General features: G+C 42.2%; 1 protein-coding gene and 1 long non-coding RNA gene across 5 annotated transcripts in view; one reads left to right on the forward strand and one right to left on the reverse strand.

The window, feature by feature from the left end:
• Nucleotides 1-14,155, reverse strand: part of METTL9 (methyltransferase 9, His-X-His N1(pi)-histidine) — a 51,032-nt gene extending 36,877 nt beyond the window's left edge. For 2 of the 3 annotated variants that reach the window (XM_031025336.2, XM_006730803.2), the window contains exons 1-2: nt 13,802-14,155; nt 2,159-2,349 (exon numbers count right to left, since the gene is read on the reverse strand). In XM_031025336.2, coding sequence (XP_030881196.1) covers nt 2,159-2,349; nt 13,802-13,966 — 356 coding nt within the window. In that variant the 5' untranslated portion in view covers nt 13,967-14,155. The remainder of the gene's footprint in view (nt 1-2,158; nt 2,350-13,801) is intronic. The other variant, XM_006730802.2, reaches the window with a different exon arrangement.
• Nucleotides 14,156-14,264: 109 nt separating this feature from the next.
• LOC115940086 (uncharacterized) overlaps nt 14,265-27,869 on the forward strand; it is a 19,209-nt gene continuing 5,604 nt past the window's right edge. Inside the window, exons 1-2 of one of the 2 annotated variants that reach the window (XR_004074883.2) lie at nt 14,265-14,382; nt 15,037-15,175. This is a non-coding gene — a long non-coding RNA (uncharacterized LOC115940086). Of the gene's footprint in view, nt 15,176-27,869 lie in introns of both variants that reach the window. The other variant, XR_014145311.1, reaches the window with a different exon arrangement.

The raw sequence follows: 27,869 nt of genomic DNA on the forward strand, positions 1-27,869 counted from the left end.
GTTTAGTAACCATCCTAGGTTCTCTGGCCACAATCTAAATTCTCTCTAGATATAGAATCTATAGAGGAGGTGTGCTTCCTTATCAATATTTTCCTTATAATATAAACTCTGAAAACAGCTATCAAGTCTCTCCTGACTTGGCCTTCCCCTTGATGATATAAAGAAAGACTGATAAGTATCTTCTTAATTCAAGAAAGTACCATACAGTACAGGATATCTCAGAGATATTGCAAGTCCACTTCCAGACCACTTCAATAAAGCAAATATCACAATAAAGCGAGTCAAATTGTTTGGTTTCCCAGTGCATATAAAAGTCACATTTACATGATACCGTGGTCTATAAAGTGTGCAACTGCATTATGTCTAAAAAAAAAAAAAATGTACATACCTTAGTTAAAAAATACTTTATTGCTAAAAAAAAAAAAAATGCTAGCCATCAGCTAAGTTTTCACCAAGCCTTAATCACTGATCAGAGATTATCATAATGTAGTAATGAAAAAGTTTGAATATTGTGAGAATCACCAAAATATGACACACAAATGCAGAATGAGCAAATGCTACTGGAAAAATGGCACTGATAGACTTGTGTGATGCATGGTTATCCCAAGGTTCCAATTAAATTAAAAAAAATGCAGTATCTGTGAAGTGCAATTAAGAGAAGTGCAATAAAATGAGGTATGCCTGTAATTATTTCAGAAAGAGACAGGCATTCATGGTAATAATCTATCATGGATGGAAAGTACCAACAGGCTCAAAATTAAGCTTTCAGGTGAGATAGGACCCAGGACAAGACATGTTTTGGAAGAGTGGGAGGTGAGAGCCATAGATAAGGGAACCCAAAGGGATTGATTAAATGTATTGCCTGTCTTTGACCAAACTGTGAAATTCCAAATCAGGGAATTTGAACCAGGATCCAATGGGGTGGAAGCTGGGGGTAGGGGTAGGAGTGAAGGGGAGAGGTGGTTCAGAGTTTGAAATCTCCCAAAATTCTATGTGAAATGTTGAATGTAAACACTACTTGAAGAGAGGACTCCTACCTTTTTTCATTTTTAAAGAGGTAAAGGACCCCATAAAGGATAAGAATTACTGCTACAGTGACTTGTCCGCTTTCCAAAGAAAAATAATATAGTACAGAACAGACCCTCAGAGCAGCCAATTTTGGAAACAAAATGTCAGACCAAGTTGTATCAACTCAACTACCGATACAAAAACAACAACTGTTTGCTAAAGCAAACAAGGCAACTTCATATAAACAATGAAGAAAATCAAGGAAGAAATCTTGAGAAATGGCTGGTGGTGCCTAAAAACATATTTAATGACCAGATGATAGACTGGGGATCCAGACATTCGGGAGAAGCTGGCTCCAAACCTCAAGGGGAAAAAAAAGTGGCTTTAAGCAGTGGCTTTAAGCAGTCCAACAAGGCTTTTTAACTCTGAGCCCTACTGATTTTCTCCTTGGCATTCTAGATTCTCAGGCCTTGGGGATGTTTGAAAATTTGGCCAAGGCAAGATAAAAAATATTCCTGAAGTTTCTTTCATGGATTTATATGCAAGAACCACTCTGGAGATAGGTACTTCCACAGTAAGCTTAGAAGATTCTCGTGAGCCTAGACCTTATGTAAGAACAGATTTTGGACCCTTCACTTGAAATAAGCCATCACATGTTGCTGCGTTGATTAATTAAATCCCCCCAAAAAACCTGCTCCTAGGAAGTGTGCTTAAGGCAAAGATTTTACTCTTCAGCTTATGTTAAGGATTTAGTTCCTGCTACTCTCTACCATAGGGAACTAGCAGCATTATGGGCATCACTTGGGAGTTTGTTAAAAATGCAGAATCTCAGGCCCCAGACCTACTGACTCACAATCTCTATTTTAACCAGATCTCCAGGTTGGTTCTTGTACACATCAAAGCTGAGAAACACTGCTCCAAGGAGAACTCCCACCGTAGAAAAACAGACTAACGGGGTTCTTTATCAAGTTGTGGTGAATTTAAAAAGCATAACTGCAGAAGGCTGAAGATACTGGACCCACTGCCAAAGATTCTGACTAGTAGAAGTGTTGTAGCTGAGGTAGTCAACACCTTCAACAAAATAACTTTTCTCTTTCATTTTCTCTTTATAAATCTAAGGATAAGGAAAAAATACGTAAGAGTCACTTACCCATTGATAGATGTTCTAGACATAAACAGGCTAAAAACGGATGACACGAAAGAGTGATATAATTGGATAAATAGCCAGCCCGATTTCTCAATGCTGTTATTTAAGAAGATCTGCGTTCCTTGGTCAAGGTAGCTCTGAACAAAGACAGCCTGGAGTGATTCGCATAATTTCTCTCTGTTGCACACATACCACTAAAAAAGAAGAAGAAAAAGTGAAAACACACAACTAAAGTGTCATCTAAGAAGTCCAAAAACAAAAGCCAGAGGACTAAATCAAATCTAGTATTTCCAAGTATTATAATCTCATGGCACTTGGCACTTTGAGGATAATCATCATCTCTTATACTTAGATGACCTATAAAGCATAAAATACTTCTACATACATAATTTCTCACTTCATTCTCATATGGGGCCGTGGGGGGGAGTGTGGGAAGGTTGACGAGGTTTCTGAGTCATGCAGCTTTCGTAGGTTAGTAGGTGGCAGAGCCAGGCCACAGTCCAGGTGTTCTGAGCCCTGGCCCAGTATTTCAGTCTCTCTACCCCCAGTACCCTGAGATCTAGGAAAGCTCTGTTGGCTTCTCCTTCACTGAAAATCAACATCAGAGGGCAAAAACTAGCATTATTAACTTTGTTTTTAGATAAGGAAACAGTCACATAATGCAGTGATTTAATTCAAAACCACCAAACAAATCAATGGCAGAGTAAGCAGCAGAAGTTAACATTCCGGTGACCAGATTAATCTGCCTTTCTTCTTGTAGGCTATATAGAGGCCTTTAGAAATAGCGAGGTCATATGACATTCTCACAGACAGGGGCAATATGTGCTTGAGAAAGATTAAGAAGTTACTTAAGGTCACACTGCAACAATGAGAAGACAAAGTGATAACATGCTGGAGAACCAGGTATTTAGGAACAGGCTCTAACCAGAACGCACTTTTGAGAACAAAACTCAAGAACCTCAACCGTGGATGAAATGTAATCCTCCACAATAAATGTTTTCCATTTTCATTTAGAGTTAACATACCAGGGAAGGGGGGAGGTAGACTGTAGAATAGGCCAGCTTTAGAGTCAGCTCCACAGTCAAGTCCCGGCTCTGCCATTCCTGTGTAAGCTCAGACAAGTCACTTAATCTCTGAGCCTCGCTCATTCATCGTAGACTAGAGATGTCACTGGTATCTATCTATCCTAGTAGGGTATTGACAGGATTAAACAAGATAATGCAGCCAAATCCTCAATATAGTACCAGACACACAGAAGAATCCTATAATAACAGCAATGAGATTCCTCTAACATGGCCTGATAAATAAGAGTAGGCCATTAATTACAATGATGAAACTGTAGGGTTGACCAGTTATTATTAATCCATTATCTGCTAAGAAACAATTTTTCCCAATAAACAGTCTATTGGCCAAAAGTAACTTGCTTCCCCATCACAAATATGACCACTTATCAGCAGGTGTCCTGTATGTAACCCCTTACACAACTGGTGGACCAATTTTACAGTCAGCCGAAGCTTGCTAAATGTTAAATGAAATCCTGGGTAACATTCCTGACACTAACATTGAAAGGAACCAGGTAGAAACTAATACAAAGAAGCAAACAGGCACATTAAAATCACAAAGATTAACTCATCTTTTTTACAAACCCTATATCCAAACTAGATACCAAATCTCCCAACTGTTGACTGATTTTTGTTAATTCACCATTTAAACACTTACCAAAACTCCTTGGACTTGAAAACAATTTTCCTTTTTTCTACTCTATATGATAAGCTCTGAAGCTTCTTTTATTTACTGCCTACACTTTTTTCCTTGGTCTGAAAATGTTCTTGCTTAATCATTAACTAACTCTTAATATTCATTGTGCCTGAAGTTATGCCCCAGTGCAGGTCATAAACCATTTTTTATTATACTCATGACCTTCTGGTGCACATTCTGAACTCTGTAATACTGAGGCCACTCTGACTTTTATTTATTTTTTATTCTCTGAAATCACTAATCAAGATGAAAGCCATCACCTTGGTAGTAGGCAATCAGGTACATTCTATTAACGTGGACAAGAAGCCATTCAAGTGAAACAGAGGAGCAAAGAATTCCCTTGGCATCCACTTGTAAATGGACAACTGGAACAACAATGGACTCTGACTTCCAGAACTAAGCAAGACTTGGCATCATTAACTGCAAATATTGCTTTCAAGTGCCAAGAGGAAAACTCAAGTTCTTAACAGCATTTCTCTCAATTTGTTGACATTAACACATGTGGTTGAACCTTTATAGCCAAACAAGGTTTCAGAAAAGAAACTGCTGGGGCGCCTGGGTGGCTCAGTCAGTTAAGCATCTGCCAACGGCTCAGGTCATGATGCCAGGGTCCGGGGATGGAGCCCCATGTCGGGCTCCCTGCTCAGTGGGGAGCCTGCTTCTCCTCCCTGCTCCTGCTCTCTCTCTCTCTTTCTCTCTCAAATAAATAAAATCTTAAAAAAAAAGAAAAGAAACTGCTTACTGAACAGAATGTGCTACAGAATAAAAGGAGGAAAGCCCTCCTTCTTAAAGATAAAGGTTGAAATCCATGTTCCTCCTGACCACCTGCAGGATACAAAAGTCAACTCCAACAGCAGCATTATTCGTAATCACCAAAAAGTGGAAACAACCCAAATACCCATCAACTGATGGATAAACAAGATATGACTGATCCATACAACAGAATAGGGATTATTCAACCACCAAAAGCAGTGAAGTACTGATTCATGTGACAACATGGATGAACTCTGAAAACATTATGCTAAGGGAAAGAAGCCAGTCACAAACGGCCACAAATGATATGATTTCACTTTCATAAAGTGTCCAACAGGTAGATCCAGAGACAGGAAGTAGATTGTAGTTGGCAAGAGAGAGTGTCTACTAATGGATACGGGGTTTCTCTCCGGAGTGATGAAAATGTTCTGAAATTAGAGTGGTGATGGCTGCACAACCCTGTGAAAACACTAACCACCACTGACCTGTGCATTTTAAAAGGATGAATCTTATGGTATGTGAATTATATCTCAATAAAGGTGTTTTTTTTTTACATACACATACCTCTGGCATTTCTATCTTCCAGAAATTAAAAGTCGTTTGAAAATTTAAGTGACCTGGCAAACCTCTTTAAAAATGCAAATTTTTAAATGCAAATCTGATCACATCACAACCCTGCTTCACATAAGTCTAAAGCTAATACCCAAAATGCTCAATATGGCTTCCCAGGCCCTACGCAGTTTGTCCATTTTGTGTCCACAGCCTTACCTCCTAACACTGCCTGCCACCCATAACCCCTGGTCGTTTGCTGTGTCACAACACTGTACCCTCTCTTTTTCTGGAAGGCTCCTTTCTCATGGCTGTCTCACATGGTGCTTGCTTTGTCCCCTGCATTTCCCCCATCACCGCAACCCACTTTCTCTTCATCTGGTTAATTCGACCTAAGCCTAAATATTTCTTCAAGTATGTTTGCCTTGAACTTGCAGACTAGGCAGGGTCCCCCCCTCCCCCTTTCGAATACCCTCTCCTATATACCATATACCTCCTCAGCAACATTTATGACCACTGAATTGAATAACTGTACATAATTGTATGTTCAGTGTCTATCCTCCCAGGGAGACAAAGTTTCATAAAGGTAGGGACAATGACTGACTTCAGTGCCTGGCACAGATACAATGAACAATAAATGTTCGTCAAATCAATCATTGTTAAAATCACAGGCAGCCTAAGGGCGCCCGGGTGGCTCAGTGGGTTAAGTGTCTGACTCTTGATTTTGGCTCAGGTCATGATCTCAGGGTCCTGAGATGGAGCGCTGGTTGGGCTCCCTGCTCAGCAGGGAGTCCGCTTCTCTCTCTCCCTCTCCCTCCACCCCTCTCCCTGCTCACACGCGCTCTCTCTCTCTAAACAAATAATCTTAAAAAAAAAAAAAAAAATCACAGGCAGCCTCCCAGATAGAATTTGGAGGTTCTAGCAAAATCCTAGAGGGGATATAAGGACAGCCATGGAGATAGCTGTCACTGGGTTTCTGTCAGTTTCTAAAACTCCAAGGTTTTTGAAAGGTCTTGCTTTTCTTAAGTTATTTTATTATTTTACTTTATTTATTTAAGTAATCTCTACACCCAGTGTGGGGCTTGAACTCATGATCCCAAGATCAAGAGTCATATGCTCCATTGACTGAGCCAGCCAGGTGCCCCTGAAAGGCCTTGCTTAAACCCACTTCTGCAAACAGTGGTTAAACCTACCCACTCACCACAAAATTGTATCATCACAAGCAAGCAACAAAGGACAACACTGACTGAACACCTACCTTGTGCCAGGCACCTGGCCAAGTGCTTCACATTTATTTCATTTACCACCTCACAGCTTCTGGATAAACGGGAAGCCTGGGGTTTCTAAGCACTTCCAGCTGATTTGGGTTCCTATTCTAGGTGCGTGTTGTTTTATAAAAGCTTCCTTCAAAGAAGCTTCTCTTTAGTCTACCCAGTGTGTCTGAGATTCATTTAAAGAAAAGAAAGCAGGACCATTCTGTCCAACTAAACTGGACTGGGTGTGTTTAGAGAAAAGATAATCTGATCTAGATAGCAACTAAATTACAGGGTTTCTCAGCCTCAGCATTACTGACATTTGGGGCCAGATAATCCTTTGTTAGGATCTGTCCGACGCATGAAAGGATATTTAGCAGCATTCCTAGCCTCTACCCATCAGATGCCAGGAGCACTCCCCACTAGTCATGACAACCCAAAACGTCCCAGACACTGCCAAACGTCCATCCCCTGGGAGGCAAAATCACTACTGCTTGAGAATGACTACATGGGCCAACCCAGAAAATTTCATTAGTGTTTCCTAATTATCACAGCTTAACAGTGATCCAGGGAAAATAAAGATGCATTGGCCTCCAGGAACTTACACTCCAGAGGAGAAAAAAATCAGAAACCAAGGGAACCAAAAGAATCATAATGGGATTATGATCTTGGCCAGGACCTTCAGGCCTTAAATAAGCAGTCCCTTGCTCTAAGATTAGATGCTGATAGAGAGAAAATCAATGCAGGAGCCCGTGCAACCATTTGGCGGTCCCCTGGAGTTCCTCTCTCCAGACAATCCAGCTTAAATGAAAAGCTGTAACAAGCTCACAGCACTGGTGGCCTGTCTGTAGGCTCCCATGCACTTTCAAGCAGGTGAGTTCTTTGAATGTGTGCTCCTCAAAGACGACAGAGACCAAGGTGCGCAGGCAAGAACAAAGCATCATGCTTGTTAAATGTTCACACTGGAAGGACTGTGTTCCCATCCTACTTACAGTAGGCTGGCCTCCTCAGCTGGAGACCGGTGTCTGGAAAAATGTCATCTTAGCATCCTCCTTTAAAGCTTACTTGAATTTTCTTCAATCCAAATAAGTAAGGGAATCTTCTAAATAACGAATTCTAATCAAACCAAGTTATGCCATGCAGTCATCTGCTGATGCCAAGTACAAAGTAGAATGTGATAACCAACCAAGACATCTTCTAAAAATCACAGTAAATAGCAATGTTATCCCTACTTGCAGCAAGACTGTAAAGATACTAAAAATTAGACACATAAACAGCCAAATCAGGTAGACATGAGTTCTTAACGTGTATGTGACAGTATTCACTAATCAAAATAATAAGGTATTAGGTCAGGTCTTACAGATTAAGCCCCTGAACATCTCCTAAGCTTTATATAACCTTGGTGGATGAATCATTCCTTCAAAGCATAAATCCAATTTTCCTATAAGATTATATTTGCTTATCAGACCAAGGGATACAATTAGAAGTTTTTCTGAATTTCTTTTTGAGTTCCTCAATAGTCAAATGTGTTATATAATAGTCTTTTCTTCCAAAATACAAAGGACTTGAGCACAGTAGTAGAACTGGAATTAGAAAATTATTTTAAAAAGCCAACATCCTGATTTTAGGTAATATGGTATAATTAAAAAATAAATATTTGGTCTTTAACCCCTAGATCCAGGCAGAGCTCCTAAAACCCTTGGGGAATCTCCTGAGTGATAAGAGAATATTTTGCATGCTAGTATGATGGGGGGGGGTACTACTGGAACTTTCAGCCCCACCACCAATCTGTAGGGAAGGGAAAGGAGCTAGAGATTGAGTTCAATCACCAACGCCAATGATTTAATCAGTCATGCCTAGGTAATGAAACCTTCATAAAACCCCTGAACAACAGGGTTCTGGGAGCTTCCAGGTTGCTGAACACACTGATGTGCTGGGAGGGTGGCTCACCTGGAGAGGACACAGAAGCTCTGTGCCACCGTCCACCCGCCCCCACACTTTGCCCTATGCATCTCATCCATTGGGCCCTTCCTGAATTGCAGCCTATAATTTATAATAAACCAGTAAACGTGTAAAGTATTTTCCTAAGTTCTGGGTCATTCTAGCAAATTATCTAACCTGATGGAGGGTTGTGAGAACCCCAGAATTTGTAACCAAATTGGGCAGAAGCATGGGTAGGTAGTCTGTGCACCCACAACTTGCAGCTGGCATCTGAAGGGATGGCAGTCTTCTAGGATGGAGCCCTTAAACTTCTGGACGGATGTTAATTCTGGGTTGTGTCAGAACAGAAATGAATTGTAGGACACCGAGCCAGTGCCAGAGAATTAGTTGGTGTCAGAAAAAAAGACACCATAGGTAAGATTTTTTTTTTTCCAACATTAAGCTTGACCAAAGCATGCACAAACTGGATGAAGGCCAAAACGTGGAACAGTTGTCCCATCCCTGTCTAACTCACAAGCTGCAAAACTCCAACTGGTATTTTTGTATAGTTACATAGCTTCAGTGTCTACACAGAGGTCCACTACAGTGGAGGCAGTTACCTATTAAGGAGGCAGCCTACTTTCACAGACCCTCTGACAACACAAAGTTTCCTAGGACAGACATCATGAAAAGGTGGGGAAAGCTTGGGCCTTGAAACCAGACAGAGCTGGGGTCAAAACCCAAATCTGCCACCTACCAACTGTCTCCCGAGCAAGTTTTATCTCTCTTAGGCTCAATCTTCTATCAAAAAAGGGGGTGTAGCACCTACCTCTGGGAGTTGTTATGAAGATGAGAGAGGATGATACATTAAAGCGTCTGGCACACAACAGAAGCACAATAACTTGATTTCCTTCCCCTTCCTGTCCAAGGCCCACAAAAGTCAGTCAGAGAACTGAAGTTCAAGGGAATGCCTAAAAGCCACACTGTAGGTCTGGGCACCCAGCCATTCTCAAAAGGAATGAGTAACCAAAGACCTGAGGCATTTATACCACTAAAAACAATTGGAAAGGCTCCACTGATGGGATCCATGAACACAGAATCTTTTCTACTACCGGGGGTGGTCAGGCCAGGCCTGACGACACTGACCTGACAGCTAAGGATTCAAAAATCACATTCTAAGTTCTGCAATGAGTCCTATCAGTCCAGACATTCAATCATTGACACTTTCTTGCAGCTAAGCACAGCGTAAGAGTAAATCTTCAAACCATTCATTGTTTTTCCACAAAAGACACAAACCTAAACCAACAACCTCTTTATGTGAGATTTTCAACCTCTTTATGTGAGATGTGAATGACAGGGCACCCTCACATCCTTGTAGGGAAACAATTCATATGGATTAGATTAAGTTGTTTCAGGTTTGATTTAATAAATAAATTATTGGCAATTTTCATTTCAAATAGTCACTCACTGCTAGAATTTTATAATCCTAAGATTTTACCAAAGCTTCAGAAGGTCTAAACAACTGTTTTTTACTGGCAATTACCAGGGTGCCCTCAAGCACCTTCAAAGGGGAACATAAAGGCCTCTGGTATATCCAGCAGAAGAGAGAGATCCTAGTGTTCCGTGAAATTGAGGCAAACACTTATACAGGGTTTCAACACAGATTATAAGGAAAGAAACTCTTTACAAAACCTCTTTGGTATTCAGCTACAAAGGCCTCCAGGTTCTGGAAGGCAGTTCAGAAGAGGACACAAATCCACCAGTGTCCATCTGGCTAGCTGGCGACTGCTCCTGAGCATTGTTAACTCATGCCTGACTTTGGTCAGCCTCCACGACTAAATGAGTGAGGGGACAGGAGGCCGGACCTGTCCACAGCGCAACCTTTGACCTATGGCTGTGATGTCCAAGTATTTTTTTAATTTGGAAAAAAAACAATCGTTTCAATTATCTTAAATCTTATCACTGCTTGTAACATAACACAGTTCTGAACTTACATAAAAAGGTGAAAAAATAAGGCAGATATACACAAACTTGCAATTTTAAGTTACACCTTACTAATTCCAGATAACCAATGTTACCTGTGCTCTTAAAAATCCTTACAGTACATCACCTGAAGAAACTGTCTTGGCCTGGTTCCACAGAGTCCCATAACAATTCTTTTTTTGCTCCATCGACTCAGAAACTATTGAATGACTGTTATTATCAAGAACCTAGAGTGGGGCCTTAGAGTCCTTTCAAGTTTCAGTAGCTCCGTAATAGCTGCATTAACTAAGTAGTAGGTACAATGCATCAAAAACACTAGATCCAAAGTTTTTGTTGTTGCTATCTTCTTTTTAAGTTCCAAGCCTGCCAATACTGAAAAGTGACATATCTAGTTTCTCACTGCCTGGCTCTATTTCTTCCCAATGAGTCAAACTATCCACTGTGCAACCTGTGATTAAGAAATGTGCTGCTGATGAAGGAAGCTGGAAAGTTTCTTTGGGGAAAACTCATTTTCTAGAAGGGGCCACTTGTAGGTCATAAAGTACCAACCACGCTAGTCAGCCGCTGCAGCGCAGAAGCACTTGTAGACAAGTAAACGAATGTGGTGGCCCTATGCCAACAAAACTTTATTTGTAGACACTGGAATCTGAATTTCATATAAGAAATTTTCACATATTACAAAATATTATATATTTTTTGCGACCGTTTAAAAATGTAAAACTAATCTGCCTTCATAGGCTGTATCAAAGGTCAGTGAGCCCAATTTGGCCTGCAAGCCATATCCTGGCTCTAAGAAAAGCCCTTCCTTGCTCCTCCCTTTCCCAAAGTGAAAAATAATCCCAGTTTTGAAGCTAGCACACCCAACCAAGTTATTAAAATGGTGCTGCTCCTACTATTTTAGAGCGACTTTAGCTCAAAGGAGCCTTGCATCTCATCTCCAGGCGATAGTAACTAATTTTTAATGATAAACATTTCCCAAGACCTCTCTTTTAACCAGAGAATCCTCCACCATAATTTCTTAATAAAATAACCATAAAGAAAACTTGTGCTAAGTACGGTTCAATTAAATCCATAACCCCACTTTCATGCAAATCCAAAAGAACCAGATGTGGCTGGCTATGGAACCCACACACCCAAATGAACACCAGAAAACCTTGCATGAAACTATAAATTTGAAGTGGGAAAGAATGTTAGAGTCAAGTTACTTCACAAGTCAGAAAGTTTGTAAGGCAAACCTAGGATCCTGGAATATAAATCATCAACACAGGCATTCTGCAGAGGGGAGAGTCCCCTCTTTCACTTTATCTCACTGTGGTTTCTACACACACATTTCTTTTGTTCATTTTAATCTTTATTCATGGGCAATATTTTCATAACGTCAACGCATCACCTCAAAATAACCTCTGGATTGATCACTCTAAGGAAAAGGTCCAATCCCCCCCGCTACATATTCAGAAAGTACCAGATTAGTCTTCACCTTGGAGAACGTAGCTGCCAAACTGTTAGTCCAACTGGTTAAAACACACCTGTGTACACACACACCTGAGTATCTCAGAAGTGTAACAAAGTAAAGGAGGTATCTGAAACCAGTATCAGTTTTCCTCAGAATCTAACTGATTCAGTTTTAAAAAGGTACAAATTAGAAAGTACCTCCTGTTAGGGGATATTGTGAGGCATTGTCTACAGCTATAGTCTACCTAGATTCCAGAAAAACCAAACTACTTAAACAGCTTTTCAATTTTTAAAATATAACCAATTCTTCCATAAGCAGTGAAAACGTATCAAGTGTGTTATAGTAGACATAATCAGGAGTCATAAACACCTACAGCTAAGAGACTCAACCGTAATCCTGCCTCCTTTTTATCCTACCCAGAACCTTATTTCTACCAATTATTGAAAATGACGTTTCTAATTCATTGTTTTACACCACCATCCATATTCCATATGGCTATGTGACATTCTGGTAACTGTATATTATCACTGCAGTGCTTTAGGGTTTTCTCTGAGAATGATTAGTGTTAAGTAATTAACCCGTTGAAAAGAATGTGGTTTTACAACTGAAGATCACCTACTGACTTGAAGTATACTCCTAACAATATCATAGGCATGATTACCTAACAAATTACAATAGCTGTGGGATCACAAAAAATTTCATAGAAATTTATGATTTCCTTTAAAAATAGAAAAGGGGCCACGATCAGTAATTACTAGATAAAAACTAAACACTACTTTTCTTAATGAATTGCTTTATGTCCTTAGATAATTCTTTACTTTCATTAGAATACACGGAATCCACCCCAGTGTAAACTCTCTGAACGCCTGGCATAATAAGAAACCTAACATAGGAAAATGAGAAATCTATGAAAACGATGAGACACAAAATGGGGAATAATCGCTTACTGCTCTCTGGAAAGGCAAAATGCACTATAAATGCTAGCAATTACAAGCCAACACTCCGGCAGAGTTCGAAAGCCTCCTTTCAATGAATCCAAGGTTAACCACAAACTACATTACGGTCAAAAATGAAATATCACTCTTAATTCTGCAGTTGACCAGCACATACTTCTGTTAAGTGGCACAAAACTCAGCTAATGAAAAGACCTAACCAGTCACCTCGCACGGTTCACGATCCGCAACTCTGAAAGGAATTCACTCCTGCCTAATTCTGTTTTTAAAAAACCCTTCCAGGAAAAGCTTGCATCATCTTCTTTTCTAACCACATCTTTCCTGTCAGATAACCAACACCGAAGTTTAAAGATCTCTCTTAGGTCGGAGGGGGAAGGTGCAGGAGGATGGGAGTGTGAGGACCTGTCAAACACATTTTTTTTTTTTAACTGCCGAGGGAAAATGTCACCCGAATGAGCCCGGAGAGTTAAACGGCTCACGATGCAGGGTTAAATTTCTTTATGGCCCTTTGTATGCTCAGAGATTCGACCAGACAAAAAGAGGGACCGGCTTTTCGCTTTGATTCCCGGGGGTTACGAAGGCAGTCCAGGGTAATGGGCTCGGTCTGGTCGTTTACACTGCAGGCCCCGGGGCCAGATGGATGCCCGCGGCCACGCGCCCGCCCCAAAGTTCTTGCGCCCTGCGGCCGGGCGCCTGCGATCACCGCCCGGGAGCCGGGAACAATGCGGGGCTCCGGGGCCCACCCTGGAGCCCCGGGAGGAACGGGGAGGCCGTTCTCCGCCCGCGCCCGGGAACAAAAGGCGCCGCGGGGCCCCGGGCCCAGCGCCCGGGGGTGGCGGCCGCAGCGCCCGGCCGGGAAGACGTCGGGAAAACTTTCTGAAGGGCCAAGGCGGCGGGGGCGACGGCCCGGGTGGCCCTCTCTCGCCGCGGCGCCCCGCACAATAGCCGGGCCGAGCGCGGGAAGGCCGGGCCGCCACGCCCCCGCCCCAGCACTGCCCGGGCCCGATCCCTGCCGGCCGGGTACCTGGTGGTTCTCCTTCCTGCCGCCCGCGGCCGCCGCCGGCCCGCCGGGGCCGCTCGTCATGTTCACGTACAGGGAGCGGGTGAGCGGGCTCCGCAGCGTCCACATCCTCCGCGCCAGCCACACGGACGCCAGGCTCAGGCACAGCCAGCCCACGAACAGTCTCATCGGGGGCCGCGGCCGCTCGTTCGGATCACCGCCGGCGCCGGGGCGAGGAGGAGGAGGCGCCGCCGCCTCCGGCCGCCGCCGCCGCCGCCCGGGCTCGAGCCATCGCGCCCAACTTGCCCATCCAGCCCCTTCAGGGCCGAGGCGGGGGGTGGGGAGGAGCGGGCGGCGCGCAGCCTTCCCGCCTCCCCCTTCCTTTCCGCCCGCGGAACGCCGCCGCCGCCGGCGCCAGTTTCCACCCGGAGCACGTAGGAGAGACCGGGGCGCGCTCCCCGGCTCATTGAGCCTCGGGCCGGGAGGCGGGACAAAGGGAGCGCGCATTCGGCCGGCGCGCGTCCCCGCCTTCCGTCTGGGCTGGGGCTCCATGTAATGGCGGAGATGATTTTAATTTTCTTAGGGTAGGGGCGATACTTCAGAAGGTAGTTCCTGAAACCGTCCGGTCCCTCCAAAGTGGTGCCCTTAGGTCTTCTGGTCCTTCCTCGCTTTAGTCGTTGCCTCTGGGCGCCTCATCCTCCCACTGCCCCGGCAGGACTTCCACCTGGTTGTGCAGATCGACCCGGGGGTGAGGAGAGGGGAGTCTCCTGCCGTTCGTACGTCCGTACTGTCAGACCAACACCTTGCCTGGGACGGACGCTGCCAGTTCTTAACTGTCACTGGCTCGGCTGCGTGGTTTCCTATTTACATTTAGAGCCGACGAGCCAGACCCCCACCCCTAGGGCCTCCACCCTGCTCCGGAGGAATCTGGGGGGGGGGGAAGGATATCACCAACCCCTCCCCTCCTCCCAGTCCTGTCCCCCGAGCCTGGCAAGTTGCTGGCTACATGTTTCTAAGAGGCATCAGCGAAAGCTCTGCCTTTGTTGGAAGCTACTGCAGCTGGGACACCTGCAAGTAATATTTTGATGTACTGACGACCCTGCCCAAAAATGAAGACCAGCCCCCCCCCACACACACACACAAATCAGAGTCCCTTGCTGCTAGTTTCCTTGAACTAACAGGCGGAAGTTGGACCCAACACTCTTAAACTCAGCTCTGGAAGCAGTCATTTAGCCGAATGTTTCTTTGATCATTTCTAGCACGAGGAGACTTAGCAACGTTTCAGAACTGAAGGGTTACCCTGTGTTCCCGTGTCTGAAGTTCTTCCTGCTGCTACAACCAAGCTACAACTAAGGAGTAACATACTTCACAGGTTCTCTAGCTTCAACACCTTTCCAGGTTTGTTTAGAAACTGCTTTTAATTTCACTGCACTAGAAATAATGTAAATACATTTTATTATAGTTCCAAAGAAACAAGCCTTTCCGTTTACTCCAATATTGCTCTTCAGAGATTGTCATTTGTGAAACAGTGGTATGGTGATCCACTGATGAGGAACAAAATCGTCCTTTACCCACAAACATTTTTAGTAGCTTCTAAGAATCTCAGCTCCGCACTTTTTGGTTAACGGGGACGTCTTGTTGCCTAATGTGAGGTAGGCTATATAACTAACAAAAACACGGGGCGGGAAAGGGGGAGGATACTTTGTGTTCTCTCTTTTCAGTATACTCCCTGACTGCTTCCTGCCAAAACTGCAAAGAGCCGGAACCTTCCTAAATCTAGTTCAAACCTCTAGTGGTCCTGGCCCACGTCATCAAAAGGGAAGTATATTAGCCAGTCCAAAGAATTCAGTTTGTTTACCAGGTCACCTCTCCCGCTCTCTCTTGAAATCAGTGTCAGATAAAGCAGCTCTGTGCCAAAAGAAAGCCTTCATATTTTTAGAGGGGGTGGGGAGGAGGGTGAAAGCTGCAAGAGTATGTAAAGTGACATATTTCATTCCTGAAAACAAAGGAGACAAAAAGGTACGCCCCCCAACTATAGAGTAAACCTGAGGAGCCACAGCTCAGAGACTGCAAACTGTGTCAGATGAACAAGAAGCAACTAGACAGCTGCTGCACTCAAGGATTTGGAGGTCAGTTGACGGCCATGGAGCCTAGCATCTCAAAGGAGCAGATTTTCATTTTATACCTGAGCAGCTGGCCTGGAAAAATAAATCACCCACACATTTAAAAGACTCTATAATAATCACAAAATAGTCAAATACATGTTATTTACACTTAGCAAGCACAGGAAGACACCAAAGCACAGCACAATCAAATGATTTGCCTAAAGGTAGAGCAAATTCAATAGCAGACCTTTTCATAGAACTTGGTATCCCAGCTCGTGATCCTTCGATCCATCTAAGAAGCCTCAAGCCTCGCTGTCTCTCTCTTCTCAGAGAGCCTCCTGAATTACAAATGAGGAGGAAGGAAAACAGCAAGAGTAAATATACTAAGCAGAAGTTCAGATTGCCCTCGGGGACTGCCCCCTTCCTTCATCTACTAGAATGTCACTGCTGTTTATTAAAACCTCAATTTAAAACCTCAGTTATCCATAATGGAGAGGGGAAGAGACACAGATAACACGAGAAGCCCCAAACCAGCCAATATCCTTTCTAACATGACTTTCAAATGCAGTCAGTGATATTCCAAAGATACATAAATGACACCCCTGTACTGAACTCTGCTCACTGCCCTCCTGACCAGCAGTTCAGATGTCTAATTTGGGTCACAGCTCTGTGCACAAGCCCCAAATCTTGACTGGATCACTTCCCTCTCTAGAACTCTAAGCAAGGGTACCTTTTGTTGCAATTGTTCTTATCAGCTACAGATTACAACATTTTCATGTTCTCTTTTCAGTGACAAAATACAATGTAAAGGGAACCCATAGAAAGAGGGACTTGGATCTGTGGAGGGCACAAAATGTGCTGGTTACTGTAGGTCACTGTCATCTCCTTGAAGAGATAATAGTCTAAAAAGAACTAAATCACGTGTTTTCATGGACTTTTTTTTTAAATACCCCTTAATGTTTTGTAGAGTGTCAGAGAATAGTACAAGTATTCCCCAGTATATTCAGTAGATGTGCCCTGTAGTAATTAAGCAATGAGCACCTCTAAAAAATAAAATTAGTAAATGTATTCAGCAGTTATTTTAATTAGTAAATATAGGGGATTTGTATCTGAACCTGGTTGACCTAATTTTAGTTATAGGTAATGATCACTGTGGTTTCTGAGTGATACATTCTAAACTCAGGTGAAACTGCAAACAGATTAAAAAAACAAATTGGCAACATAAAGTAGCAATTAAACCAGGAGTCAGACCTATAGAAGCAAGTTCAAATAACACAGTGTACTCTTGGAGATCTCCCAATGCTACTCATTAGCGTGGTGGTGTGACACAGACTACCTGAGTTTGAAGCCTGGCTCTGTGCTTCTTGATAATGCAATTTGAGGCAAATAATTTGATCTCTCTAGGTCTCAGTCTCCTCATCTGTAAAATGGGAATAATAGTAATGGTTACCTATCTCATGGGGATGTGGTAATGATTAAAGTATATTTTCTAAACCTTTTTTTTTTTTTTTTTAGATTTTATTTATTTGACAGAGAGAGAGATACAGCGGGAGAGGGAACACAAGCAGCGGGAGTGGGAGAGGGAGAAGCAGGCTTCCCGCGGAGCAGGGAGCCCGATGCGGGGCTCGATCCCAGGACCCTGGGATCATGACCTGAGCCGAAGGCAGACACTTAACGACTGAGCCACCCAGGCGCCCCAGTATATTTTCTAAATATAAAGGGCTTAATGTACTGCCTCAACACATAGTAAACTCTCCAAAAAAATGTTAATTTGCTCTTGTTTTCACTGTAAGTTGGATAATTCAACCTCTTCTGATCCCCACCCCCTTTCCTCATTTATAAACTAAGGGCCATGATTCTGAGCTGCCTATATCACAATACCTCTGTGAGAATCAGATGATCTGAAAGTCTCAACCAACATTATCATAATAAGAATGTTCAGTCCTAACATGACTGTGGTCTCTGCAAAGCTACTCGCCATAAAACATTCCCTTAGAGCCCTTGATAAGAGCTCCTCTTCATAATGTGTCTATTCTCAGGTTTCTTCCTGAGCCTTCAAACTAAGGGAGGAAGGATGAGAAGGGGGGGAAGATAAAACACAAAACTAGAAAACATTCAAACCTAAAATCACAGAACCAGGCAGCAAATGGAAGTCATCTACTTGTCAAGGATGCCTATCTTCTTAGTAGGAAAGCCTTTCTCTCTCTGATACATAGAACTCCATGCCAACCATGGCATTTCACCTGCTTAGAAACTTCTGAGCCCCATTGCTTCCTTTCCCTGCCTCCCGTCACACACCATGGTAATCTCATGCCTGTCTCAGTTTATGTCAGGAATAACATCAGAAAGACAAATACCACTTTCATATAGTCAATAAATATTTATTAAATACATGCCATACACCAGGCACTGGACTAAGTAGAACAAAAAATAAACAGTGCCTTATACAGCTTGCTGTCTGTCTAGTACGGAGGCAGACCTGTCCAAGGAATCAGAAAATGAATATATAATTACAAACTGCTGAGTGCTAGAAAAGAATTGGATATTGTTAGAATTTACAACAGAAGAATCTGACTTGACTAGGGTATGGGGAGTGGAGTGTTCAGGGAGAGCTGCCCAGAGGAAGTGTGGCATTGCAACCCTTGTTTTGACATCTCCTTGCTAAGTTTGAGAGCTTCTGAGTTGCCCAAGTTCCTCTGGATTATAGGTGTACCCAGTGATTGTGAGAAAAGAAATAGGGGTGCCCTTGGAGCCTCCTAGGATGTGAAGACTCACAGTGGGCCACCTATGTAATTATGTTGTACACATACATGACTGCTTTTAGGATCCTTCAAAAAAAATTGCACATAGGGCGCCTGGGTGGCTCAGTTGGTTAAGCGACTGCCTTTGGCTCAGGTTATGATCCTGGAGTCCCGGGATCGAGTCCCATATCGGGCTCCTTGCTCAGCAGGGGGTCTGCTTCTCCCTCTGACCCTCCCCCCTCTCATGTGCTCTCTCTCTCTCATTCTCTCTCTCTCAAATAAATAAATAAAATCTTTAAAAAAAAAATTGCACATAATAGTTTAACTCACTTAAAGGAATATATGTAGTATTTTAAAATAACATATTCCAACTTTGCAATGTCCTTCTAGTAGGAGGTCTGAGTCAGAGCTCTGAAAAAAGAGAGAAGGCTATTGTTTTTCACTCACTTTCTGGGGAATTTTCAAAGGTCCAAAGATCTTCTTTGATCTTGTTTTAAGTATATTTTCAAAACATCCCTATCCTTGGCCTCTTAATTGCTGTCTCCTGCATGTATGTGGGTTTGGTCTTGTGAATGGCCGCTTCCTCTCCACCCCATGAGCCATGTCACTTCATGCCACTGTGTTTTCATATGCTTATTTTGAAACTATAAAGCCTTTTTGTTTTGTAACTATAAAACATTCAAACTTATGGTTTATATGAAATTCATGAAAAAAATTGCACGGTACAATGAGAAAGCTTTAAAACTTAAAATCTAAATATTTCATAGTAGACAAAATATATATGTACATATGTAAACATAAGGGATCTTAAAGAGTTTGTATAACATAGCACAGAACCACATCTCTGCTGGCATGGAAAGAAGATGACCATTCTATTTTTGCACAACCACGTACTGGTCTGACGATTGAGGAAGAATATGTTTATGAAAGAGGATACTTGAGCAATCAAGCAACCTGAAAATCAGACAGAACTATCTCCCTTCTCTGGTGAAAACAGTGATTGATTTTTTTTTTTTTTAATAGCCACAACTAATGTCAGTTTGCTTTACAACTCAGCCTAGGATTGTCCTTTAACGTATTATATGCACAAACCATTAAACCCAGAGGAAAGGCATTTGGCTATTAAATAACCAAAACCTCAGCGTGGTGAGACCCCTACAGCTGTTTTCCTCTGGTTCATGATTTCCTCTTACCAAGCATCCTTTGTTCCTTACAGTTTCCTAAAATCAACAGTCAATCCCAGAAACAGCTATTAGGCTATTCTACAATAGAAAATTTATTTCAAGTTCAATAGCTTTGTATGCTCAAGTCTTTCGAGAAAAGTTTTAGATACAACAGGGGTAGGCATTAGAAGCTGGCAGCTTTTCCTTCCACCAACAGCACTCCCATTCCACCTTCTTCCTCCAGCCTCCCACACCAGCTCTGGGAGGTAAGAGCGCGAGAAGCCAGCTTTGCCCAGGGACCTCATGAAAGTATAGTTTGTTATCTGTGAATATAGAACACGTTGCTCTACCTCCAGGAAAAGTCCATCTTATAACCAAAACTATAAATGACATTGGAGCCAGATTTGCTGCTTTTTAAACATCTTATAAGTTTAAACAAATTCCCTTAGGTTAGTTACATGCACTTTTTAAATTTTCATAAAGAGACCTATTTACAGATAATTTTTACCACATCTACAAGGCTCATTATGATTATCCAATGGAATAAGTATTTTTTTTAAGATTTTATTTATTTATTTGAGAGAGAGAGAGAGCATGAGAAAGAGAGAGAAATCATGAGCAGGGGGGAGGGGTAGAGGGAGAACCAGACTCCCCGCTGAGCAGGGAGCCCAATGTGGGGCTCGATCCCAGGACCCTAGGATCATGACCTGAGCGGAAGGCAGATGCTTAACTGACTGAGCCACCCAGGTGCCCTGGAATAAGTCTTCAAGGAAAAAAATCTAAGTTATCCCTGTAGTTATTTGATAGTACAGTGGATTAATTTTTAGATTCTCCAATACCCTCTTTGATGCATGGACTGGAATTTCTCCATTGTTCTAGACATGGGTGTATTTTCATCTTGATACATGGTAGAACATATCATATCTGAGAACATTTAATATTTGTTAGCTCTTTTACCCCATTTAGAATTTATATCTGGACTCAAGCGTCAGGAATACATTACATTTTTGACATATATGTTTAAAGATGTTTTAAGAAAAAAAATTAAGTCAGGTGTTTTTTTAAGATTTTATTTATTTATTTGACAGAGAGAGATAGTGAGAGAGAGAGAACACAAGCAGGGGGAGCTGCAGGCAGAGGGGAAGCAGACTCCCTGCTGAGCAGGGAGTCCGATGCAGGGCTCAATCCCAGGACCCCAGGATCATGACCTGAACCGGAGGCAGATGCTTAACCCACTGAGCCACCCAGGCACCCCTAAGTCAGGTCTTTTTGACATGATAGGCAGTACATGCAGTTGATCATTAGAACTGCCCTGTTAAAATTGCCCTGGAAAAAAAAAATGCCCTGAAAAAAATTCTAGAAATAGGGAAATAAAATCGCTGTCTAAAAAAAATCACACTTTGTAAAAGCATATGTATAATGGATTAGAGCAAAGAGATGCAAAGTCACCTTTTAGAGAGGCAGGTCCCCAAGGCAAAACTTGACTGCAGATTGACTGAAGGAAGGTCATAACATATCTACAGAAAAAACAGCTCATTGTGGGTGGAGTGGGGAGGAGTGTCAGCCTGAGAAAATGGAAAGGCAGGGGCACCTGGGTGGCTCAGTTGGTTAAGCGGCTGCCTTCGGCTCAGGTCATGATCCCGGGGTCCTGGGATCGAGCCCCACATCGGGCTCCTGGCTCCACGGGAAGCCTGCTTCTCCCTCTCCCACTCCCCCTGCTTGTGTTTCCTCTCTCGCTGTGTCTCTCTCTGTCAAATAAATAAATAAAATCTTAAAAAAAAAAAAAAGAAAGAAAGAAAATGGAAAGGCAGGCTGATTTGGTCATGGATCTCCATCATCAGCCCAGGAGCCACTTGGAGATGTCTCTCTGTGTGGATGGAGATGGGTGCATCCATTTTATCCAGGTTCCATGACATCATCCATTAACATAATTCTAAATGGCCACGTCCCTCATTACAAGCTCACCACATGGTGGGGATGTGCTGATGGGGAACGCAAGGATCAGTCTCACTGATAAATTTCTCAGTGTAAATTAGTAAATAGGTTTGGGTGTTTTTATTTTTTATTTTTTGCACTGGGCTGAGAGTTCTGTTAATGTGCCTGTGGGTAATGATTCCATTCTCAGTGTACCCACATATCAAGTTTCAATACCAGCAAAACATTAGGCAGTGGTGATTTACCCACATCATTCTCCTAATGGGGACTGAAGATGGCCAGCCAGCCTTCCTTCACCCAACAAATATCAGACCTCGTTTGTCTGAAAAGTGCAATGAGTAGGAATGCGAATGTTCCCAGATTGTTCAGACATGCCTGTGGTTCTCTTTCAGGGTCTTTTTTTTGCCCCACCACACACTCCTAGTCCCTAAACCCCATGTCAGTTTATCCAGCTCTCATTTTTTTTTTTTTTAAAGATTTTATTTATTTATTTGAGAGAGCGAGAATGAGAGAGAGTACATGAGAGGGGGGAGGGTCAGAGGGAGAAGCAGGCTCCTCGCTGAGCAGGGGGCCCGATGCGGGACTCGATCCCGGGACTCCAGGATCATGACCTGGGCCGAAGGCAGTCGCTTAACCAACTGAGCCACCCAGGCGCCCTATCCAGCTCTCATTTTTATCATCAAAAACAGGGTGAGCCTTCATACCAGGAGGCAGGAAACTCAGATTCTTGTTACGCCCCTGACATTTCCCATGTGACCTTGGAAAATCATATCACCTTAATTATTTTGTCTGTAAAAATGGTAATTAATAAAGACCACCTGTACATGTACATCTGGATTAAAGACTTCCAGTTACAGGATCTGTTCCTTCACCTGCTTACTTTCTTTTGTGAATTAGGAATTCTGTGGATTTTTCCCCAAATGCTAATACAAACATACCTGTACTTACATAGTACAAAAGAGAAATGGTTTAACTGTTTTCCTACACTAACAATAAATCTAACCAATTCAGAGTTCCCTAGCGCTCCACAAAATAGGAAATAATTTACTGCAAAAAGTACATACCTGTGACAAAGTTTATAAGCGGAGATATCTATTCTTTTGATAGTTGTATGCTTGACAAATTATCAGCTGCTTATGACCTGAAGTCAAAATCCTTGCATTTCTTAGTCCCCATATCCATCACCCTCCCCCATAGTGTGAGGCTTGCCCAGTTCTCTGGGAGGCATTTGGGAGGAAAAGTACTCTAGAAATGAAAATGGGTGTATTTCTACCACATGAAATTCTAGATCTGGGCCACAGCCTTGCTCTTCATGAACAGATCACTAGAAACAACGACAGAGGACACTAGATGCCAGATGTCCTGCTAAGTGTCTTACATGTGGCATCTCTTTTAATCCTCATTACAGTCTAATGAGGTTGATACTATTGTTACTACCTTTTTGTTTTTTTTCCGAACAGGAAGAATCCAAGGCACATAAAGTTTCCATTGCACAGCCAGTGGGTGGTTGAGGCAGGATTAAGTAGGCGGTCTGATTTTAGAACCCACATTCTTCACACAATATTCTACTGCCTCCTAGTGTTTATTAGCTGTCCTCAGCCCATGAGCATCAAAATTCCCTGGTGGTGCTAGTTACAGTGCAAGTTCCTGGGCCATCCCAGGTGTACTGATTCAGAATCTGGCTGCAAATTGGGGGTCTGTAACATGGCTCACAGGGAGAAGGCAGGGAAGAGGTTCTTAGCAGAAGCAATATGTACTTTAATAAAAAAAATATTACTAAAAAAAGTATTCAGTAGTCGTGAAGTTTTTAATGAGGTAATGATGTTTAAAATGTTGAGATAACCTAAAAGAAGAAAACGACATCTCCTTTTTTAAAAAGATGTATTTATTTATTTGAGAGAGAGAGCATTGTGGGGGGCGGGAAGAGGGGAAGGGCAGAAGGGGTAGGGACAGAGGGGGAAGGAGACGGAGAGGGAGAGAATCCCAAGCAGACTGCACACCCAGCTAGGAGCCAGACACGGGGCTCACTCCCATGACCCTGAAATCATGATCTGAGCTGAAATCAAGAGTTGGATGCTTAAGCGATTGAGCCACCCAGGTGCCCCGAAAATGACATTTCTAAATAGCAAGTCAAATGGCATTTGTGTAATCACTTCAGGACAATCTCCCAAAAAGAAAATGAAAACAATTTCTGTGGTCTTTAAATATTTTTTTAAGTCAGGTAATTCACCCTCTGTAGTGCACAATTTCTGAGTTTTGACATATGCATACAATTATGCATTTGTCAATCAAAATACAGAATATTTCCATTCCCTAAAAAAAATTCCCAGCATCTGTTGTTGTCAACCTCTCTCCCCACCTTAGATCCTGGCAATTGCTAATGTGTTTGCTGCCCCGATGGTTTTACCCTTTCCAGAATATTAAATGGAATCATACAGTAGATAATATTTTGAGTCTGGCTTCTTTTACTCAGCATTATGTGCTTGGCATTCATTCACACTGATGTATCAGTAAATCTGTCTTCTTACTGACATGTATCATTCCATGATGTAGATGTACCATAATTTGTTTACCTATTAACCAGTTGGACATTTGAGTTATTTCCAGTTTTTTTTTTATGTGTGTGATAGTGAGTAAAGCTGCCATAAACAATTGTGTACATGTTTTGTGTGAACATAGTTTTTTGTTCTCTTGAGCAAATAGCTAGCAATGGGATTTCTGGATTCTATGTCAGATTCTTTGTCTATTTAACTTTCTAATAAGCTATCAAATTGTTTTCCAAAGCAGCTGTGCCATTTTAATTCTCCCAGGACTGTATGAGTTCTGGATGCTCCACAACCTTGTTACCACGTGGTATTGTCAGTTTCTATTTTAGCCATTCCAGTAGTTAGGTAGTGGTATTTCACTGTGGTCTTAATTTGCCTTTTCCCAATAACCAATAATGTTAAAGATCTTTTCATGTACTTATTTTCCATCTGTATATCTTCTTTGGTAGAATGTCTGTTAAATATTTGCTCATTTTTTATTTGGTTCTTTCTTATCTTTTAATTGGTTGTGAGAGGTTTTTGTGGGTTTTTTTTAAGATTTTATTTATTTATTTGACAGAGAGAGACACAGTGAGAGAGGGAACACAAGCAGGGGGAGTGGGAGAGGGAGAAGCAGGCTTCCTGCTGAGCAGGGAGCCCGATATGGGGCTCGATCCCAGGACCCTGGGATCATGGCCTGAGCCGAAGGCAGATGCTTAACGACTGAGCCACCCAGGCGCCCCTGTTTTTTTTTTTTTTTAAGCTTTATTTATTTGAGAGACAGTGTGTGTGTGCACACAGGGGGGCGGGGCAGAGGGAGGAGAGAGAAGCTCGGGTGGACTCCGTGGTCAGCATCCCCACTTGGGGCTTGATCTTATGACCCTGACATCATGACCTGAGCTAAAACCAAGAGTCCAGGGCTCAACCCACTAAGCTGCCCAGGCACCCCTGGTTTTAAAATTTTTTTTAAATACTCTATATGCAAGTCTTTTATCAAAATAGGGATTTTACAAATATTTTCTCCCAGTCTGTGGCTTACCTTTTCATTTTCTTAACAATATCTTTCAAAGATCAGGAGTTTTCAATTTTTTTCCAGACTTACTGAGGTATGATTGACAAAAATTGTTTATATGGGGGTGTCTGGGTGGCTCAGTTGGTTGAGCATCTGACTCTTGATTTCGGCTGGGGTTGTGATCTCAGGGTCATGGAATCAGGCCTCGCATTGGGCTTCATGCTCAGTGTAGAGTCTGTTTGTCCCTGTCTCTCTGCTCCTTCCTCCACTCATGCTCTCTCTCTCAAATGGATAAATAAATAAAATCTTTTTTAAAAAATTTTATATATGTAAATTGTACAACATGATTTTTTTAAAGGTGTACAATGGGATGATTTAACATACATATAGATTATGAAATAATTATCATAATCAAGTTAACACATCCGTTATCTCACATAGTTAGGTTTGTGTGTGTCTGTGTGTGTGTGTGTGTAAGTGCGCACATACACGCAGTGAGAACACTTAAGAGCTATTCTCTTAGCAAATTTCAAGTATATAATATAGTATTTTTTAAAGATTTGATTTATTAGAGAGAGAGAGAGACAGAGAGAGAGAGAGAGAGAGAGAGAGAGAGAGAGCATGAGTGGGGGAGGGGCAGAGGGAGAGGGAGAAGCAGACTCCCTGCTGAGCGCAGTGTCAGTCATGGGGCTGGTTGCGGGGCTTGATCCCAGAACCCCCAGATCACAACCAGAGCCCAAGTCAGATGTTTAACAGACTGAGCCACCCAGGCGCCCCTGTAATATAGTATTATTAACTACAGTCACCATTCTTTTTTTTTTTTTTAAGATTTCATTTATTTGAGAGAGGGAGTGAGAGAGAGAGCACAACCTGGGGGGAGGGAGAGGGAGAAGCAGACTCCCCACTGAGCAGGGAGCCCAATGCAGGACTCTATCCCAGGACCCCGGGATCACAACCTGAGCTGAAGGCAGATGCTTAACTGACTGAGCTACCCAGGCGCTCCTACAGTCACCATTCTTTACACTAGGTCCCCAGAACTTATTTATTATAACTGTAAGATTGGGCCTTTGGACCAACTTCTCCCTATTTTCCCCACCCCCCATGCCATGGCAACCCAGTTCTCTGGTTCTATGAGTTCAACTTTTCAAACTTCCCCTCATACAGTATTTGTCTTTCTGTTCTGGCTTACTTCACTTAGCATAATGTCCTACAGGTTCAACCATGTTGTTGCAAATGACAAGATTTCTTTCTTTTTTGTGGCTAAATAATATCTATATCTGTATTTATATCACATCTTTATCCGTTCACCCATCAACAAACACTTAGGTTGTTTCCATACTTGAATGTTGTGAATAATGCTGCAACAAACATGGGAGTGCAGATATCTCTTTCCTTCAGTTTTACGGAGATATAATTGACATACAGCACTGAGTAAGGTTGTTTTTTTTTTTTTTTTAAGATTTTATTTATTTATTTGACAGAGAGAGACACAGCGAAAGAGGGAACACAAGCAGGGGGAGTCGGAGAGGGAGAAGCAGGCTTCCCGCCGAGCAGGGAGCCCGATGTGGGGCTTGATCCCAGGACCCTGGGATCATGACTTGAGCTGAAGGCAGACGCTTAATGACTGAACCACCCAGGCACCCCAGCACTGTGTAAGTTTAAGGTATACAGCATAATGACTTGGCCTACATCTATTGTCTAATGATGACCACAATAAGTTTCATTAACAGCCATCACCTCATATAGATACAAAAAGAAAAAAATAAAATGTTTTTTTTTTCCTTGTATGAGAACTCTTAGGATTTACTCTCTTAACTTTCAAATATACCATCCAGCGGTGTTAACTATAATCATCATGTTGTACATTACATCCTCAGGACTTACTTATAACTGGAAAGTTGTGCCTTTTGATCACCTTCCTCCTCTCCTTCCCCTGCCTCTGGTAACCACAAATCTGACCTTTTTCTGTGAGTTTTGTTTTGGTTTGGGGTTTTTTTTGGTTGTTGGTTTTTTGTTTGTTTGTTCGAGTCTACTTATAAGTAAGATCATATAGTATTTCTCTTTCCCTGACTTAGTTCACTTAGCATAATGCCCTCAAGGTCCATCTGTATTGTCACAAATGGTAAGATTTCCTTCGTTTTATGGCTAAATTCCATTGCATATATATATATATATATATACACACACTACAACTTCTTTATCCATTCATCTATCTTTGGACACTTAGGTTGTTTCCATGTGTTGGTTATGTAAATAATGCTGCAATAAATGTGGGAGTACAGATATCTCAACAGGGGGTTTTCTTTTCCTTCAGATATATTTGCAGAAGTAGAATTGCTAAATCACATGGTAGTTCAATTTTCAAATTTTTGAGAAACCTCCATAATGTTTTCCACAGTGGCTGCACCAAATTTACATTGCCACCAACAGTGCACAGGGTTCTCTTTTCTCCACATCTTTGCCAGCATTTCTTATCTCTAATTTTCTTGGTGATAGCTATTCAAACAGGCATCTGTTTTCAATTTTATCTGTTTCTGATCTTTATTATTTTCTCCTTCTGCTTGGGTTTAATTTGCTCTCCTTTGTCTAGTTTCTTTTTTTAAAAAAAATT

This window comes from Leptonychotes weddellii, chromosome 5 (assembly GCF_054177405.1).
Source record: "Leptonychotes weddellii isolate Sample4059 chromosome 5, ASM5417740v2, whole genome shotgun sequence".
NCBI classification, from domain to species: domain Eukaryota; kingdom Metazoa; phylum Chordata; class Mammalia; order Carnivora; family Phocidae; genus Leptonychotes; species Leptonychotes weddellii.